Source organism: Amia ocellicauda, chromosome 23 (genome assembly GCF_036373705.1).
Source record: "Amia ocellicauda isolate fAmiCal2 chromosome 23, fAmiCal2.hap1, whole genome shotgun sequence".
NCBI classification, from domain to species: domain Eukaryota; kingdom Metazoa; phylum Chordata; class Actinopteri; order Amiiformes; family Amiidae; genus Amia; species Amia ocellicauda.
Window position 1 is genome coordinate 11,871,699 of NC_089872.1, and position 19,857 is coordinate 11,891,555.

A 19,857-nucleotide genomic window follows, 5' to 3' on the forward strand; every position below is an offset into this window, starting at 1 on the left:
AGTGACGCACTTCTCCATTGCATTTCGACAAAACAAAAGAAAAAGACCTTTAAGAACAGAAATCCTTACGGTTTGGTTAACGCTGTAGGGATGGCAGTTAGAAAGCAACGTGCAGACATGGCAGCTGTGCGACGTCGATCACTGTTTACCTCTAACAAGCATGTGTTAATGATTTTGAAGCGTATTAAGCAGGAGGAGGTGCAATCAGCGAGGTTGAGAAAAAAGTGTTAAAGTGCTGGAAAGACAAGGGTAGGCTAACACATTTAACATAAACAGGAGCAACAGCATTGTACAGTAGGCACGTCCTGATATCTGCTGTTTGTGACATCCTGACAAATTATTTTCTATTCATGTTACACCTCCCACATGGGGGTGTGCTATTCCCACCGTGTCAGAGGTATGCATTTCTCAATCCTTTATTGTTAGTGTTGACAAGAAAACCCCAATACCAAATACACAAATTGCCAGGTAAAACACAACAAAATACTCATGACACACACATCTGCAAGTTGTTCAAAAGAGCATTTTATTCAGTAACTATACAAGTTGTGTCTACAAGGTATAAAAAAGTTTGCAGAGCCAGCAGAATGAACAAATATATAATAAGAAGCGTTGAGTTACGCAACCAGATATTTACTACGCAAGCTGCTGCCAATGTCCAGAGACAGATCCCTACATTACATTTTTCCCTATAAAATAAACATGTTCTCTTCTTCATCAATTGAATGCACTACTTTGACTTCTGTCCTTTACAGTATTTTAACTCATACCTTTTTATTGTATACAGTCTCATGAATTCTTACCAATATACCTTAAGATTGGTATGGATGCATGATTCAAGTGGGGAACTAGCACGAGCCTAAATGACGGAAGAAATGGAAGAACACGATTGTCACACTGAGGATTTCACTCAAACCAGGGCTTTTTTCTCATTTAAATGGAATAACACAGGGGGGAAAATACATCTGTGTTAAGCCTTCCTTCCACGTGAAAAAAACAACCCTGTGAGTAATTCAAATCCATTCCTTTTATGACATTCAACCGACCTTTGCAGACACTTCAAATCACTTTTAACCTGGTAAACATAAACATCTTTTAATTTATGGCTACAGATATAAAATGGCTTATCATTCAGAAGCAATAAAAAAAGTACTGCTGACAAACTATTTACAGCCTAGCCCAAAAATGTTACATCCAATTCCGAGCAAATACATAAACCATCAGGTTGAAATGCCGTTTGACTCGCATGGTATTCTACTCCAGTCTGCAGCCAATAATTACAATCAAAAGCTTATTCAGTCACTCAGCTCAGGATGTATTTTAACCATTGGTATATAGCAGTGTTTTAAATGGAAGACATTGAGTTATAATTACCCGTGTAACTTGCAAATACACGAAATTGACTGAGGTTGAAAAGCACAGATTAGGTTTATTGCACAAGCAAACCTCATTCTAGCCGATAACCAAGCAACAGGCCCCTTTCAGCACTCGCACACAAACCGCTGCGCTATGATGAAAATTATTATTTGCCAAATCTTCTAACTGCAGAAGTTAAGGGGAAATGAGCTGCTGTACAAACGAGACAAAGAAACCCATCATGCATACAACTCTGCCTGCAATCAGAGCTGATTCCTGCTGATATTAAAAAATGCCTAACAACTAGCAAACAAAGAACCGCACGCCAGAAAAGACAGAGAGAAAGGGGTCCGTTGACGAATGTCTTGCAGTGTAATGTTCTAGTAAAATAACACACTGGCTGGGTTGTAAATTTGTTTCCAAAGGGAAAATAAAACAACAATCAGCGCTTGAGTATTTGCATCTTCATTGTGATTATCGAATGCAGAGGAAAACTGGAAAATAAACCTAAAACAAACAATGACAAATACAAGACTTTACAAGACTACCCGACACTGGGCTATGAATGTAAATCTGAAAGGGAAAGTGTGTCACAGACAAGTATATGAAACAGGCCTCTTTAACTACTCTTCTTTCAGCAGGGTACAGAAAGCTTTGGATGGTAGCTGATCAATGTGGAATGATTCAGTTCGTCTCTCACAGCTGAGGGGGAGGGAACATGGCCGCCCCGTGGGTATGAAAGTACTGTCTGACAAGCTCCAGTACCACAGCCTTTGATTGCGTATTGAGGGGGGAGGACAAACGGGGCAGAAAATGGGTCAGAGCGAACTTTCATCCGTTTCAAGAACAACAGTATTTTGCCGGTCTTTGTGTATTTAATGTGCTCAAACCCCTTTGCGATCATTCCTCCGCTTGTGGTGTATTCATCAATATTTGATGCAAATCGTAAACCCCACTCACTAAATGCTCTCATCATCCAATGCCCACCTATCTGAAGCATGTTCTTTAAAATATACACATCTCTTTATGTAATTGAGGTCAGATTTGTAGAATAAAAAGGAGAACTGTGGATGTTCACTTACATTTTAATGAGCTCTGCCTTTTTTAAGCATTTTAATTATCATCCTAAAACATGAAATAAGAAACTTAGGGAAAGAAAAAAATCTTTGCAGCTTCTCTTATTAGTTTCTTCTTCAGTACTGATTAAATTTCCTTTTGCTGGATTTCTCACAGGCAACCGCACAGAATGCTTAATGAATGAAAATGAAAAGGAATATTTCAGAAATGTTTGGCAATTAAATTGGACATTAATAAATGCATTAGCTTTGTTCCGATAAATCATTTTTGTTAGTGCTTTCTGAAAAGTGTAAGTATGCAAATCCATGCCGACTACATTTATACAGCTTTTTACACCAAACAGATCACCTAAGCTGAAGTTCAAGAGTAATAACTAGTGATTCCCTTTGCATATTGGACCGTATTCTGTTATCCATAAACTTTTAATGGAAATGAAAGCTTAAAATGTGTGTTCTTTAAACATAAATTGGTGCTGTTGACATTTTTCTGTAAGAAGCTTCCGTGGCGTATTAATAAGCAATAACAGATGCTTATTGAAAGCTCCAAAGACTATATTTATGTGAGGTTTTATTTAATTATGTACTGCCAATCTAATTGGTTTAATAAAACAAATATACATTTATCCATATAAAAGTTGAATAAATATATGCACACACTTTAAATGGTTTAGTTTTTTACGTGGCGAGTGGTTAAAACCATTTTGGGGTTTACTTCTTTTTCTTCCAGAATTTTTTCTTCACAGCTCCATGCTCAGGAAGTTACGTCTGGTGTTTGAGGGCCTCCCATGCGTTTCTCCTTAAAGCAGTTGCCGGGACATGAAGGGAATATACGAGGATGAATATACAAGACGGGCTGCCTCAGGGCTCCTGAATGACTCATCCAGTAGATATCTCCACCCAGAGTTCAGGAGGAGTCCAGCGGTCTGGAGATGGAAGTCCCAGTGCCCCTTTCAGACAGAGGCCAAGAGCAGGGAGGACTTTCCACTTGGGGACTCGGTGGTTTTAGTTATGGCTCTGTCCTTCCTCTATGACATCTGAATCACAGTGAGAAGTAAAATAAAACAAGTATTTGGCCTAACAGCTCTAAAGCTATATGGATAACGAGCCAAGGTCAGTGCAGTACTGCGGAGACAACTGGTGTTGATTAACAACCGACAATGTATAAATGTGGTATCTATTAAAACACTTGCAAATAATTGAATAAAACATTAAAAGAAAAAGAAAAAGCGATAGAAACCGGAAGCATTTTGATCTGGTAACAGTCAAATCGTTACAACACACCTGGCTGCCGTTCTCTGGGGCTCACCTGCCTGAAAGAGCATATTGCTGGTTGTCTAGAGTGAAACCCGCAGGTCAGCGAGTCCAAAATGCCATGTGTTGAGTGGCCTGTCCTGACGTTAACACCACGGGGACTACTTTATTGAGCTTGGCTGGTCTACAGGAGGGAGGAAAGGCCGAATATTATTCAGCTGTAGGGCACTAGGTTCACTGGGTAATCTTACTGAGGTTAGCAGAGCATGCAAAACACAGTGTTCTTGCATCTACTGCAGAGATGAGGTACATTTTTAAATGGATATCCCAAAATGGGGATAAAAGGGGTTAACAGGGGATAACAATTAAAACACATACTGGTACTAATAATGATAATAACAATAATAGATGGTCTTGTCCAGTGCCCCATATAAACTAGTCTGGCACAAAGGTACACTTATTTACTCAATATTTGGAAATACCTACATTTTGAAAGTTTGTAGGGAGTTTTGTACAGCTGAGAGATGTTGTTTTCAATACACAAACCAAATGAGTAGCAGAGATGAGGGACAACCCTTTTGTGTTTTCCCAGACCTTCAACCAATTGGACCTAGTCATTTGTAATCCAAAAACCGATCCTGACACTCAATTCCACAGACCTCATCACTGGGTTGGGATTGAGGATTAAGGTCCACCAGCTAGCCCTAAGTCTGATAGATGAGCAACCAACAATTGGGGCCAAGAGGTCGGTGCTTTCACAGCAAAACTGAAAGAGTGTACCGATATTGTCTGAAAATATCTTGGAGAAATATCTAGTTACCTTTGGAATTGAATCATGCTCAGTTTTATTATAATATAGCACCAACTTTTCTGAAAAACAATTATTATCATTATTGACACTGTTACATTAGTAGTGGTGATAATTATAATCATCATAAAGTTTGAAGCTCTAGCTAATTTATTCCAAGAGTCAACACTGTGCGAGAGAACCGAGTTAAATAAATGAAAAAGGGCTGTCGCTGGAAACACAGCTCCTTTCATCTCTGCCTAAAGTTCTCCTCGTTCCCCTCACAGCTGTACAATACTCGACTGCGCCCATGGACAGTTTCCTTAGTAACGGGAGCATGGCAGTGAGATCTGACACGCGTTACTGTAGCCGAGCCGGAGAGATGATTAAGAACATGCAGTTACTTACAAACATTGTTGATGCATCTCAAAATGCCACTACAGGCAGCTACTGAAACATGTTCTTTTGAACTAAGTAATGAAGCAGATTCAGGTTATCTAGAAACCTGAAGAGACTGAAGCATTCAGACAAAATCACAGGAGGAGTGCAGTGCAGTTCCTGACTTCCTTTTAAAGTAGCAGATTACATTTTGCAAACATCCTGAGCTGTCCAGTACTTCAACAGTGTCTCGGTTTAGTTTGGGATATTTCCAGTTCAGGCTTGATTTCTCTCTTTTCCATTTAACAATTAATTATAACAGTCAAGCCTGTAGTTTTGCTGCCTAAAGTGTACAGCTGGAAGAGGTTACATTATTAATTATTATTACCTGAACAGTAGATTTGTCCCACCTTCCTCAGACGCACTGCATAGTAAAAGTGGATCAGGGCACTCGTGTGTTTTGTGTGTGAAGCAAATGGATTCGACAGCTTAAAAGCAGCTCATTGCCACTACAGAGCACGGAGCTACCGTCAAGACAGCGCTCGACATTCGGGTAAGATCCGACAGGAGAATAAATACTGAAGACTCAGATGCTGTCATGACAAACTCCAAGCCTCAGTACGTACTGTGCAGAAAAAGAAACAACAACATGTAGATGTTGCTGCCTTTGTTCCTAGAAAGGGCAAAAGCTGTCATCTTCCACTGAACCTCTCTCAGAATGAATAAGGCTGGAGTGCTTGAACATCTTACATTCAGAAAAGTGTTAGTGCTGCATGCTAGGAAGAGAGAGAGGGAGAGGGAGAGGGAAAACTAAAAAAGCAGAGACTTGAAAATATCCAGTTCTGCCGAGCTCCCTTGTAAGTTCCCACCATGCCACATCGCTTTATTTCTGTTCACAGATCAGTGGTCTGCAAATCTGAAATGTAGATTAGGAAAGGCACTGCTTTTTTTGGTCCTTCTCCATGGGCGCAGGTCCCCCATGGCACACACTTAACCAGTCCCGTGGCTGCTGTAGTCAAACACGCCCTTCTTGAAGAATGGTGAAAACTCACAGATGGTGTGCTTTGACAACTGTAGGCCAGTCCTGTCTGCGTGCAAAGGAGACAGGGGAGACTCCAGCATAACTTTAAAAAAGTTCCTGAGGTACCTCTGTCGGAAGAAGAAAGAAAACAGAGTTAATGGAGACAAGGGATGGGGAAACAAAATACAATTTACTTGAAGGGGAATTATTTTAAAGGGGGGGAAGCACAAGTCAGTTGACAATAGCAAGATGAACAATGCCACCAAACAGTTGTTCACACGATCAATGCATCCAAACCGTTGTTTAAACTCGAGAAAAGGTCTGCTTTCTGTTATATCCATATGTATAGACATTCAGTCCCCCTAGGCAAAATTTGGAGACTGCATAGCAAGAGAGTTTAACAGGAGGAACAAAGCAGATCTCTGTTCCTGAGGAAGGTGCCACAACCAATTAACGCACAATTCACTTTCTCACAGGCTATTCTAAGTCTTTTATCTGCATATGTGATTGTCTTCAAACTTAGCACAGTGAAGCAGAATGACAGGGGAACCATAATGAGAAAATACATTAAAAGGACCTGCTGATGTTAAATTATTAGCAGATAATTCTGTTTGTTGAACACTTTCCCCAAAATGGTTCTCTTTTTGCAGAACAAAATGCTTCCAAAGACATTCTGGGGTTGGAATTTATCAATAAGCCTAATGGTTTCACAGCAATAACAATCAGTACGCTGTTGCCAAATGCAGGCTAGTAAAAACAAATGAATGAGACCCAGTATTTCACCTGGCTTTCCCTTGTGCTATTCCAATGTCTATGATATAGCACACACAGGCCTTTTTATTGCTTAATTTGTCCTCCGTGATTAAACACAATGAGGGTGAATTTAGTTTCTCTTGGGTCAGTAAACATCACCATGTCTCAGCTTGGGTAGTATTAAAAAAAGTCTTTAATAACAGGCAGTATAAGATCTATATCTATCTATACATCTATATACACACACACACATCTACATATATATATATATATATATATATGTGTATATATGTATGTATATTATATATATAGCACTGGAAAAAATTAAGAGACCACTGCAGTTTTTTCTTAAATCAGCATCTCTACATATATGGAAGCCATTCCATTCCACTGATATTTTTATTTGGAATTTGGGAGAAATGTTGTCAGTAGTTTATAGAATAAAACAAAAATGTTCATTTTACCCAAACACATACCTATAAATAGTAAAACCAGAAAAACTGATACTTTTGCAGTGGTCTCTTACTTTTTTCCAGAGCTGCATATGCATCTATATATATAAAATGATGGCAAGAGAAGTCCAATCCCTACAGGATTCATTATTTTCTCCTCTGGCCTCCCATTGCTTAAATTAATGCTTAGTGACATTTTCATAAAATTGCCATTAAGGTAAAAATGCCAACCGGACAACAATTTAGATTTATTATCAAATGTGAGGTATGCAATAGTTGTAATCAGTCACAAAGCAGTCTGTCAATTTGAATGAAACAATGGAAGAAAAAAATAAATGGGAAAAATGTATCTTCAATGGTTTTAAAAATGTCTACAGGCTTCCTTCTGAAAAGTACAGGGGAAAAACAGCAACTTGTGAGCCTTGAGTAGAAGTACATTCTATATTTGAAACTACACTCACCTAAAGGATTATTAGGAACACCTGTTCAATTTCTCATTAATGCAATTATCTAACCAACCAATCACATGGCAGTTGCTTCAATGCATTTAGGGGTGTGGTCCTGGTCAAGACAATCTCCTGAACTCCAAACTGAATGTCTGAATGGGAAAGAAAGGTGATTTAAGCAATTTTGAGTGTGGCATGGTTGTTGGTGCCAGACGGGCCGGTCTGAGTATTTCACAATCTGCTCAGTTACTGGGATTTTCACGCACAACCATTTCTAGGGTTTACAAAGAATGGTATGAAAAGGGAAAAACATCCAGTATGCGGCAGTCCTGTGGGCGAAAATGCCTTGTTGATGCTAGAGGTCAGAGGAGAATGGGCCGACTGATTCAAGCTGATAGAAGAGCAACTTTGACTGAAATAACCACTCGTTACAACCGAGGTATGCAGCAAAGCATTTGTGAAGCCACAACACGTACAACCTTGAGGCGGATGGGCTACAACAGCAGAAGACCCCACCGGGTACCACTCATCTCCACTACAAATAGGAAAAAGAGGCTACAATTTACACAAGCTCACCAAAATTGGACAGTTGAAGACTGGAAAAATGTTGCCTGGTCTGATGAGTCTCGATTTCTGTTGAGACATTCAGATGGTAGAGTCAGAATTTGGCGTAAACAGAATGAGAACATGGATCCATCATGCCTTGTTACCACTGTGCAGGCTGGTGGTGGTGGTGTAATGGTGTGGGGGATGTTTTCTTGGCACACTTTAGGCCCCTTAGTGCCAATTGGGCATCGTTTAAATGCCACGGCCTACCTGAGCATTGTTTCTGACCATGTCCATCCCTTTATGACCACCATGTACCCATCCTCTGATGGCTACTTCCAGCAGGATAATGCACCATGTCACAAAGGTCGAATCATTTCAAATTGGTTTCTTGAACATGACAATGAGTTCACTGTACTAAACTGGCCCCCACAGTCACCAGATCTCAACCCAATAGAGCATCTTTGGGATGTGGTGGAACGGGAGCTTCGTGCCCTGGATGTGCATCCCACAAATCTCCATCAACTGCAAGATGCTATCCTATCAATATGGGCCAACATTTCTAAAGAATGCTTTCAGCACCTTGTTGAATCAATGCCACGTAGAATTAAGGTAGTTCTGAAGGCGAAAGGGGGTCAAACACAGTATTAGTATGGTGTTCCTAATAATCCTTTAGGTGAGTGTATATCAAAAGTCTTATTTCCTTCTTTTATTCTGCAGTTTCAATTGTCTAAAAGTGAATGGACTGGGCACAATGGCTGCAGAACTATGGCTGTTTAAGTCTGATGACACAATCCTTGCGGATACTAGTATGAAATGTATGCTGAAGGCAGAGGTGAACAGCAAACATGCATTTTCCTTTGTTAGTTGAGATCTCTTAACTGAGCTCATAACTGGAAAGATATTCTTTATTAACAATGTCTATACCAATGATTGTTAAGTTTTCCCTTTGATATTGAAAATCCAGGGCAAGTTGTGGGCAGGTGGGTTAACACATACAGTAAAAAATAACAGTAGCTCAATATTTACAATTACATTTAGAGATCTGGTTCGGGTTCTTTCTCAGGTCAGAAATCTGTGGCTGTTTGCGTTGAACACAAAATATCTATAGACACAACAGCTCGGATTATCTTGCAGTCTATTCAAATTCTTGCACAAGCAGTAAAATACAGTAGTAAAAAAGGAAATATTGTGCCTTCACACCACTGTGCTGTTAAAACTTAAAAACCGTAATGTTTATGCCTGTGTTTGTATGGCACTCAGGTGGAAGAGTTGGAACTGATATCGTAATTGAAATGGACAGCAAATGTAATGGGAAAAGGCTGAATCTCAAGGATAAAGGAAATGCCCAACAAAATCGCTTCTTCTTTCAATTAAAACAGAGTCGAATCATGCATATAAATTGGTTTAAGACTGAAGTTAGGAAATTAAAGCAGAGAACAGGGTACAAAAGTATTTTAATCTGATTACCAAGAAGAAAAGAGAAAGCTGTTAAGAGCCTCAATAATATTACAAAGTACAACTGTTGCAATTTTTTCAATCACGTAAGATGACTTAAGAAAAGTATGAACAGACGCATCTTTCTTTATGAAACAGAAATATTTTAAATGGGATTAAACATTCTGCTGTTTTATTTAAATAATAGTGCATTATTCTATTTTTAAAGAGAATTAAAATGTAGGCAAAACTGTCTCTGGGTCCTGGTTTGTTACTAAACATGAATTCAGATTGTTTAGGGTGATTGAAGATAATAATAAATTAATAATCTGCACATATTTAATAACGGACATGCATAAAATGTATGTGTTGTTCCGATTATAAATAGAGATTTAAAAGAACTCTGATAATCAATGATTCATTTGAATACCAAAATGCAAATGCCTGCTTAAAAAGAAGCCTGCATGCATAATTATACTAACTGCCTGTGTAGAAAAATTATACTAATAAAAATAATCAGATTTACTAGATGGTGAACTTTTATGGTTTTCTTAATTATTTATTTTGTATATAAAGGATTTACTTCTGAACTTCAGTTGTGCTTGCCGTGTCTGTCCTTTGACCAACTCTCTTCTGAGACATTGTTAGTAATAAACTGTGTGGATCCTTTCTTTTTTTTAATCTGTTTCCCTGGACACTTAATAGCCCTCTTCAGACAGAAGAAGAAGAGTGGCTAAGAAAGAAATCAATTATTTCTTCCCCAAGTCTCGGAAAAGACCAACCACAACAAGATCTGTCAGAAACTATCTCCAGATGACAACAATAGGATTGAGTTTACCCCGCATCCCTGGGCCCGAATTGACAGTCTGTCATGTGCTGCGATGGGCATGACATGGGCTATCACGGTGCTTGACACACGTCACCTTTGTGTCTTCACTTAATTGAATACAGCATCCTTGGGTGAAATCAAAAGAGGGAGGATGATTGATCACCGGCAATGATGAAAAAAGAAATACAGGGGAAAAAAGAAAGAGAGCAGCATAGGGCAACATTCCTTGCTTTCGCATCTCAGGAATCGTAATGGTAAACTTGAACTCCTCCGCAAACTTAATCTCGCTCTAAGGACCGATGAGGAGAAATGAGATGCATAAGGAAAAGTTCTGACTTCTGACACAGCACCCGTAACCACTAACTTTTCCACTATTTTTTGCTGCAGTCTTCAGCCTATGAGCATATCTACCAGAAGCTTGTCTCAATTTATTTTCATTACAGCCAAGTTCGATTCTTGCTTTAATGGCAGTCTCACTTTTTTTTTATTTGGTGGGGGAGTAATTCAATTTAAAATTACAAGTATGAATTAATTAAAGGATGGTTTTTAATTCTAAAATACGTTTCCTGAAGCTAGAGAGGGCTGACATTTTAATTAACATCATCAGACTAGTCATCTGATTTTCTTTTACACTTAAATTCCCATCAATCGTTTGCCTGGCTATTTTGTTTTTTTATTATTTATTTTTATCATCTTCGGAAAATCTTTACAAGTTATGGCCCTAGATACGGTGAGAGTAGAAACTTCTACTTCTTGGTAATCACTCTGACTTCAATGAGATGTATTGCTCTGATCCTGCTTTGCTCTGCTTTTTGTAATACTTTAGAATATACATTTTTTTATTCATACAAATTTAACAAATTCACCAAAGGGCTTTTTCACCCACATTATTTTACTTTGCACGTTTATTCGGTTCTCTTGACATCCCAGAGACTCACTGAAGCATACAGTGCATTTCACAAATAGTCAGGTCGTACTGATTAAAATCTGGACAGTTTTATGATTCTCGATTTTAAGGAGGGGGGGTAGATGTATTCCAGGGCACAGAGGGTTCAGAAAAGGCGAGTTCGCGAAGGGGAGGAATTTTCACAGGGCATCAACTGGGACAGATGGTCCTCCTCCTCCTTTCTAGCTCAGATTTAAGTTTTTTTTGTTGGAATTCTAACAAGGTTACAAGTCAAATTAGTTTTATGGTCTTACTCTAAACCCCAAAGGACATCAATCTACATGATTCACCACATTAAAGCACCAGGGCAGGCCAAAGATTGATGGGTGCGGACTGCAACACTCGCTCATCCTCTAAGTGTGCATTTCCTCCAGTGCCCCCCAGTGTGAAGACACCTGCTCTGTGGACAAATGGAGCACTTGTACAAACTAGCCATCTTGCAACTCGGACAGCAAGTAACATTACAGCCAGTTTGTCAATTTAACCCTAACGATACTTTATTAATATTTTAATTTTGCAGTATGTGTTACTCATGAATGGTTCAACTTGTCAAGGCTGGCCGTCTTTAAAACTGGCCACGTTCCAATACATCCCACAGTCCTAGATCATTCTTAAATCTACTACATTCTGGTTATTCAAGTGCATGGTATTATAATCCTTCACCTGGTTTGTTGCAGTTGCTGTATCCTGGGCTGTATTTGGCCCATTGTATAAGTAATTGCATTAGGTCATATTTTTGTTGAACCCCTTTTACACTGCATAACTTTTGAGTCTGCAGTTGAGTTTCTTGATGTGAATGGCCTTGGCGCGCTGCCCAGCGTTTTCCAGATTAGATGTTGACCAAGGATTTGTCAACATCTGGGTCTTGAAAGGAAACGGTTGCCTTCAGAGAGCGCGCTTGCTGGTGAAGTGAGTGCTTTCTGACGTCATCTTCTGTGCTAGTTTTGCTAGTTAAGCCCGGATGAATGATGATTTCAAGAAAAAGGTCATTCTTAATTGGGATATACAAGAATAAAATAAACAAAACAATAAACATTGCTGTGAGCGAACAGATGATCCAGACAGCTTTGCAAAAGGAAGCCTTCAGTGAGATGGTACATAGATAACAAATTATCTTAGCTCTATTATTAAACATTTCTCCCTTAATAGTTTAATGTAACATCTTCCTTTGGAGAAAATTGGGAGGAAGCGGGGGAGCATTAAAGATGTTCAACAGAATGATGCTTAAGAGTAAATGAAGAGAAAATAAGGTGAATACAATCCCTTCTGTGCTCTCTCTCTTCATTCTGCAATGGTGTAGTGTGAAGCCGTTTTGAGCAGAGAAGAGAAGCACTCAGTGGAGTTTGGAAAGAAAGGCGAGAGGAAGCACAGGCAGGCCAGGGAGACCAGCTGGCTTTTGTTTTAATTGGCCAAACACACTTGCCATGGCTGGTCAGTCCCATATGTGGCATATGTCTACTGGGATTGACGCAAAGCTCAGGAATAATCTTCTAGTAAGAAGAGTTCTGGGCGCACGGTTGGTGATAGACTGTGGTAGGAGTCATTTGGAGAGCGAAGCAGACACGCTCTGACGGACACCATTACAGGGTTTAACAGTGGCATGGAAAAGCAGCTGCTCCTAGTGACAAAGCAACCCTCCACTGTGTGCCTCTCTGACAGTGGGGGTGATGGAACAGAAAAAATAACGAAAAGCATTTCAGATTAGAGTTAGTGAAACAAATACAAAAGCTAAATTCAATGGAAAACAATATTTTCTTTTTCAATTTGATTTTGCTAATCTGAAAATCTGCTCACTGCGCTTCAGGTGTTAAGCCTGTCTGCGCCACATAAACTATAGTTTTATTGAACTGGAATACGTTAGAGTGGGTCTCTTTAATTTCTATTCCAGTTCTGCTGTGTGAGTGAATGTGTGATTGCATGCCATCATTTCAGAGGGGATCGATTCTTTTCACACCACCCAGTGTATAAATAAACAGTCACAAGACTACATAACAGTCACAGTTTAACTGTCGTCCCTTTCATGTCTTTCTTTTATAAAGCAGGTGCTTGGGAAAACCTCCATAAGACAGAGCAAAGGAAATTAACCTCTTTGTGTAATTACCAAGGACCTTAACACATGAACTGACAGGAACATTCAGCAGGGAAGTGATCAATTGTTTGTTAGGGGCAAATAGGGTTAAAGAATCTTTTGCCTTTCACCTATTAATTGCACAGGTTTTTAATTGAAGATAAAAGATGAAGCACTGACAGCTTCGATCTTGAATTTAAAGGATTATCATTTGCCTTATCGTTTTATTTCATTTTTCAAATCAATTCTAGCTATATTGCTTGAAAAGATGGAGAAGACCCTATAACTAATTAAAAGGGAGATTATGCAAATCCAGATGTTCACAAGGCTTCTGTGGTGACAATACCTTCCACAATGGACGTTTGTGTATACTGCCTCTTACTGGCTGCTGTCAAGAACAGGCTCAGAACTGAAAGACAGGACCAAACTACTTGCTAAAAACTGTGGTTAGGACTTACCCTTTCTGTTCTACAACATCCTCACTAACATTTACAAAGACTAATTTCTTTCAGAACTTTATTTTTCACAGACCGAATAGCAGGAAATGACGTGCCAGTCTCCCTCGTCAAGTCTAATGACTCTTGGAGTTAAAAACAAACTCACCATAATTCACTTTTGACTTGAAATACAAAATAAAAAGCCCACTTGCCATTATAAATGCTTCAGAAGCAATGAGGGGAATATAAATGGTTTCTGTCAGAACATTGGAAGAAGAAGGAATACATACATATAATGTTCCTTAAGTAGTAAATAAATACATTTGCTACTTTTATTTTTTCAACACTTCTATGTGTGTCTCTTTTTTAAAATTGACAAGAGCCAAAGCTAAAAGCATTCAAATTGTTTTCTATTTTATTGAAACCTGTAGTATCATTTGAAGTACTTTGGTCCACAACTTCTATCACTCTTCTTCAAGCACTGTAACATGCTCAGGAACTAATGCAAAGCGATGACCCTTAAACTGAAAACAACACTGGGTTTCACAGGGCACTTGACAGGACAAGTCAATTGTTGCTCGTCTGAAAAAGCTCAGCGGTCCATACCTCCAAGTGACTCCGTCGTTCAGCAATTACTCTCTCATCTTTGTTTCCAAAGAGCTTTTTCGGAGGAAACTCTAACGCAGCAAGCTGTAACAGAGATCAGAAGATAACATCAGTGCCATTTTGTCAAAAAATTAAATGAAACCAGACGCGGATGCAGAAAAAGGAGAGCAGGGCAGACAGGAGCCGTCAACCACGTGTCACTTATTTGGACCAAATTGCTCAATCACTCAAGTGTGAGCTGGATCTGTGCTGGTCAAGCAGTGACAGCCCTGACTGGTCATGCTGACATTACTTTGCTGAGAGAGAGAAAAAAAAAAAAAAAAAACACTAATCCAGGAAAAAACTGGATATGTAATGGCAGTGTATATACTTTTTAATGATGTACTTGCTAAGGCAGTGTTTCCCAAGCCTGGTTCTTGAGATCTATGGTGTCTTCGTATGTTTGGTCATCTGTACTTAAAAAATGCATATATGTAATGCCGTTTAATAAGAAACCATAAATCATGCAGTAGCAAGCAGGTTCACACTACCCACTAAGTACGTTTTATGTGTACCTCTATAACAGTAATGTGGTATTATTCCAGTTCTTAACAAAAAAGCATTCATCCTATAACAATTAACACATTTCCTAATTTCTTTAACCTCAGTCAGTATGAGCAATGTAAATAACCAGGTAAGCAGCTGAGCCCATACAGAATGAACCAGCCTTGTTATGGGATACAACATAATTACCACCAATTTCGGCTCAGACAGATTTAAAAGAGCAAAGGTTTATTAAATCAAGAAGGTGGCAGACTTCTGTCTGCTCAATGTCCGGGCAACAACAAACATGAAGCAGAGCATTTCCTTAAACCCCAGGACTGAGGGCAGGAAAAGCTTAAAAAAAACAGATCATTAAGAAAATCATTAAATTTAGGGATCTGAATAAGTCTAAGTAATAAATGATTTCCAGTTGGAACAAAAATCTGAAGATGTACTGTGTCTCGGGACTGGGTAACACTGTGTTATGTAAAAGCTATGCATAAGCATCTTTTCTTAGAGATACAAATCTAGAATCTGCTCCTTAATAAGCATTGAGGAAAAGCAAGTAATTACGACAATTAAAATACAGCTTAAAGGCATATTTAAAATGTTCCTTTTGTATAATTTCTTAGCCTGTTTTCTATCGTCTTGTTTTTCATGCTGAGATGGTACTCATGTACTTACTATTACAGTAAGGGCTACCATTTCAGAGGACTGTGATACTGTTTTCCCTTCCTTTGCCATCAAAACGGCACATTTTGTGGAATATGTTTTAAGCAGGAAAAGAACAGGACATACAACACAGACTAAAAGAACAGGAACATGCAGAAACACTAATCTACCGCAGACCCTTAAAGCCTGCCTCATGCCTGGCAGGGTCTTGCCGATCCTGGAGGAAACCATGCTTGAATTTTCTAGAGTAGAACATTTAAATAGTGATTCTTTTAAATCCCTCAGGGTTCTGCTGCGATGGGGGAACGAGTTTAAACCGCAGGCACTAGGAAAAATGAGATCACCTTGAATATGAATAGCACTATCTTTAAATGAGAATATAGAAGATGAGAACACAAGCAATCTAGAATACAATAACTTTCTTAAGAATATTAAAAATTCAACTTGGCGAGGTCGTTAAACAGAGGGTTAGGGCTCCCCAGGTAAACATCCAGGGCTGGCAAATGGCCTTAATTGTGTGCTAAATTACCACTAGCAGAAGACACTATATTGGAGGATATCTTAGTAGTAATTCTTTATTATGAGCTGGGAGCATACAGCAGCCTGCCACAGATATTTCACACCTTTCCCTTCTCATATTTCACCCAAAAAGCACACCTTTCTAAAATAATGTAATAAGAGTGCCAATTGCATGCTTTTACAGAGTACTGAGCACTCTCCTTTCATGAGAGATAAGGATGGGATTATTTGCAAAGCAACATACCTATTCTACGCTAGGTGAAAGCCATGAACTTCATTTCCGTCTTTTCTGCTTCACAATGTACAATGTACCAGAATGGAAGAGATAGAATATTACATAAAACAGACTCTAAACTATTTCAGGCTGCACTGAATGCTTTCCAAGTCCACGCTTTCTTGAAAAACTAAGAAAGTGCAATAAAAAAAGGACTGCTCATACGGTTTCTGCTGGCCAGCCCAAGGGAGGACAGGTGGATGATAAAGCAGACTGGCTCTCAGAGATGAATGAAACACTCATCAACATGTTCAAAAGACTGCACCTTATAAAAAAGCAAGGCAGATGTCTGCTCATTGTCCAACTTCATAATAATTCAAAGTATGTTTTGGAGTTATGGTACGTGTCCAACTCTCCACACCTACATAAACTGTGTTGATAAAACTTCCTCTGACCCACACAGAAACTTTGTGCTCAATGGCAAGTGTTTTAAACCTTAATCAGTTTGACAGTGCTGCCAGGCTGATTTTGTAAGCCTATTATCACAAAGAAAAATCTATTCCATCCATCACTTGACAGAAAGAAAAGAAAAATCTTTACTATTCTGCCAGAAGTAATGAAATCTTCCAAAAATAAAGGCATACCTATATTTTGTGCAATTACTTATTTTGTAACATGGGAATTCAGGAACAGAGTGGAACTGTTAAAAGGAATTTTCTCTGATGACGAGGTCGACTTTTTGGAATCCAAGCAAATCAGCTTTGTTGTTTTCAATAGGCTGTGATTGAAGTTATCATGGTGCAGATGGTTAGAATAGGATGTGTATCAAGAATGCTTGTTGTTGGAGCTGCTGGACTCAATTGAGTGCTACCTTTCTTTCCCAATAATTTACACTGCTTTCTTGAAATCCTTTGATAGTTTAAGGGGGACATTTCAATTGTGAGACTGTGAGAGAGAAGAGTCATCGGGGGGTTCATCCCCTTGCAATGAAAGATGAACTTCTTACAGATCTGCTTGTAGAATACAACCATAATTAACTGATTAACTAATTCTGAAAAATAGTGGAATTAATTTGGGTTATCATAACGCCTGTCACTTGGTAGCATTCAAAGTATAGAATCCATGTCCCTTATTGGAGAAAGTGAAGGAAATCGGGGGAGTCAATTACATATGAAGTGCCTAACTTGCAGGTATAAAAAAAAGGTAGATTCAATTTACAAGCTGTTCAAAATACATAAAAATGTTGTCTTGAATGGTTGCACCATTTCTGCACCTGACACTGAATATTTGGTGTGTAAGCGAGGGAGGATACAGGTGGTTAATGTCAATAGGGGAGAGTACAGAGAGTGACATCAGGTGAAAATGTTTTCTAAATTCAGTCCAGATTCTGAGAGAGTGTCTAACTATGGGATTCTGGCTAAATAAAAATGAAAATATACAGGAATTAGCAACCATATTTAGCCATGCTGGAGTGTTAATGGGGCTGGCATTAGCCTAACAAATGCTGAATATTAGCTGCCCAATAATTCATCTGAAAGTCAAGTAATGGCATTTTTATTGGTCTTTGAAGGAAAACTTTGGGATTGTGGATTTTTCATTCCAAATGAAGGAAGAGGTATTTGAGTAAGATTGTTAAAGAACACATTTAAGAATAACAAATGGAGTGCACTTAAAGAGATGCAAAAAATTGGGCAGAGCAGCCATGGAGTTTCTTCGGCCAACAAGTGACAAGGGCATGGCGAACCAACAAACAAAGTCTTGTTTAGTGTGTTCTAAAGGTGGAGTAAAATTTGATTTAAAAAGATTTTCATTTAACTGAAATACACACAATGAGATGCATGGCTAAGATTTTAACATCCCCATTTAAGAGAGAAATGGGACAACAGGACCTGCGGCTGTGTTCTTTTTGTTTTTTGTTTCTTCCAGTAAACATATTGAAGCTTGACAAAGAGATGGGGGCAGAGTTGAGGAATTAATAGCATTCAGGAACACAGAACCTAGAACAGGCGAAAGCTGTTGGAAAAACCTATCGTAAAATTCTATGGGGAAGCAATCAGGGCCAGGGGATTTGCTGCTCAGCATGGACTTGATAGCCTTGGTAATCTCATCAGGGGTGAGCTTTCTAATAAAGACTTAGCATCCATGTCGATAGAGGGAACACTGAGGTTACTATAGAATCAATTAAGGCGATTCCGATGCATATAGTGCAGAGTAGAAGTTCTAAAAGCCGTGAAGCAGTCAACTGCCGAAGGTGATGGGCGAGTTTTTTACTGGCTGTTTCGTCATATTCGTACAATGTATGTTGAGCATTATATAGTGAATACTCCGCCTATTTTGTGGAGAGGAGATAAAATTCAGTTTTCAAAGCTAGATGCTCCTTGTGAAGTTCCAGTGTGGGGGTCTTAGCATAAACTTAATCTATTTGCCAGATGTGATTTGTCAGTTTTGACCACACAGATAGGCCTTACGGGTCTCTCGCAGAATGTAGGGAGAAATATCTAGGGTGGTATTTGTTTCCAAAAAGAGATCTATATTAGCAAAAGTTAACTAAGGTAAGAGGTGCATGTTCTGTAATGGTAATGCTGCCATATGCACTAGAATGGATGAAAGGGAGTAATTTATTGTGCAAAAAATAATAATCTGGGAGTGTGATGGGCCTGGGAGAGGGAGAGGGAAATAAGAAACGTCAAGGGTCAAAGATTACATAGGAAATCCAGAAAGATTTAATAGTTAATGCGGTTGTAGAATCAGGGGCAGACGTATTGGAAGAGCGGTCAAGAGAACAGTTAAAATATTCTCTGAGGTGGTGGGAGTTAACGGAAGGTAGGGAGGAGAAAATAATTAGTAATGAAACCCTGTCATGACTGTTGGGAGCATAAACATTGGCCAAAATAATGGGAGTTTTGAAAACTTTCCCAGTGACTATAATGTACCTTCCATTCGCATCAGCAGTAATTTGGAATGACACAAAAGTCTTACTATGATAGTTTGACTAAAAACGCTACCCCACCCAGCCCTCTCGAATCCTGGAGTGATCAAAAGCATGGAAGTGTGTTTCCTGTAGACATACAATGTCCATCTTGAGTTGCTGAAGGTGAGTGAGGACTTCATTATATTTCACAGGGTGATTAAACACCTTGATATTCCAGCTAGTGAAGTTTACAGAACATCCACCAGCCCCAAACCATTGCCTGGTAAAAATATTTTATACAACTGGATTGCTTGAAGTGAATGATCACAGAATATGAAAGTTTTATCAAACGTGTTGCTTGGCTGCGCACTTGGCTTGGCTACAATGACGAGGAGAACAATAAAAGAACAAAAATACAATTCCTGCCCCCTCACAAATGCTTCCCCAAACGAGGCGTAATTTACCATCAAAAGCACAACACTTGCTAGTAGCCCACTATATAGCTCTGCAAAACATTTTATGAGTACAAAAGAAAACAAAACAACATACTTATTAATCCTCCTAAATCCAAACAGAGACAAAAGAAAAACAGGAGAGAGACTAATTTAGTCTTGACAGTCAGGACTCACA

At 38.9% G+C, this 19,857-nt stretch overlaps 1 protein-coding gene across 3 annotated transcripts in view; it reads right to left on the bottom strand.

Moving 5' to 3' along the window:
• Nucleotides 1–503: 503 nt before the first annotated feature.
• Nucleotides 504–19,857, bottom strand: part of kif16ba (kinesin family member 16Ba) — a 101,869-nt gene continuing 82,515 nt past the window's right edge. For all 3 annotated transcript variants that reach the window (XM_066697203.1, XM_066697202.1, XM_066697201.1), the window contains 2 exons: nucleotides 14,390–14,473; nucleotides 504–5,997 (listed from right to left, as the gene is read on the bottom strand). In XM_066697203.1, coding sequence (XP_066553300.1) covers nucleotides 5,839–5,997; nucleotides 14,390–14,473 — 243 coding nt within the window. In that variant the 3' untranslated portion in view covers nucleotides 504–5,838. The remainder of the gene's footprint in view (nucleotides 5,998–14,389; nucleotides 14,474–19,857) is intronic.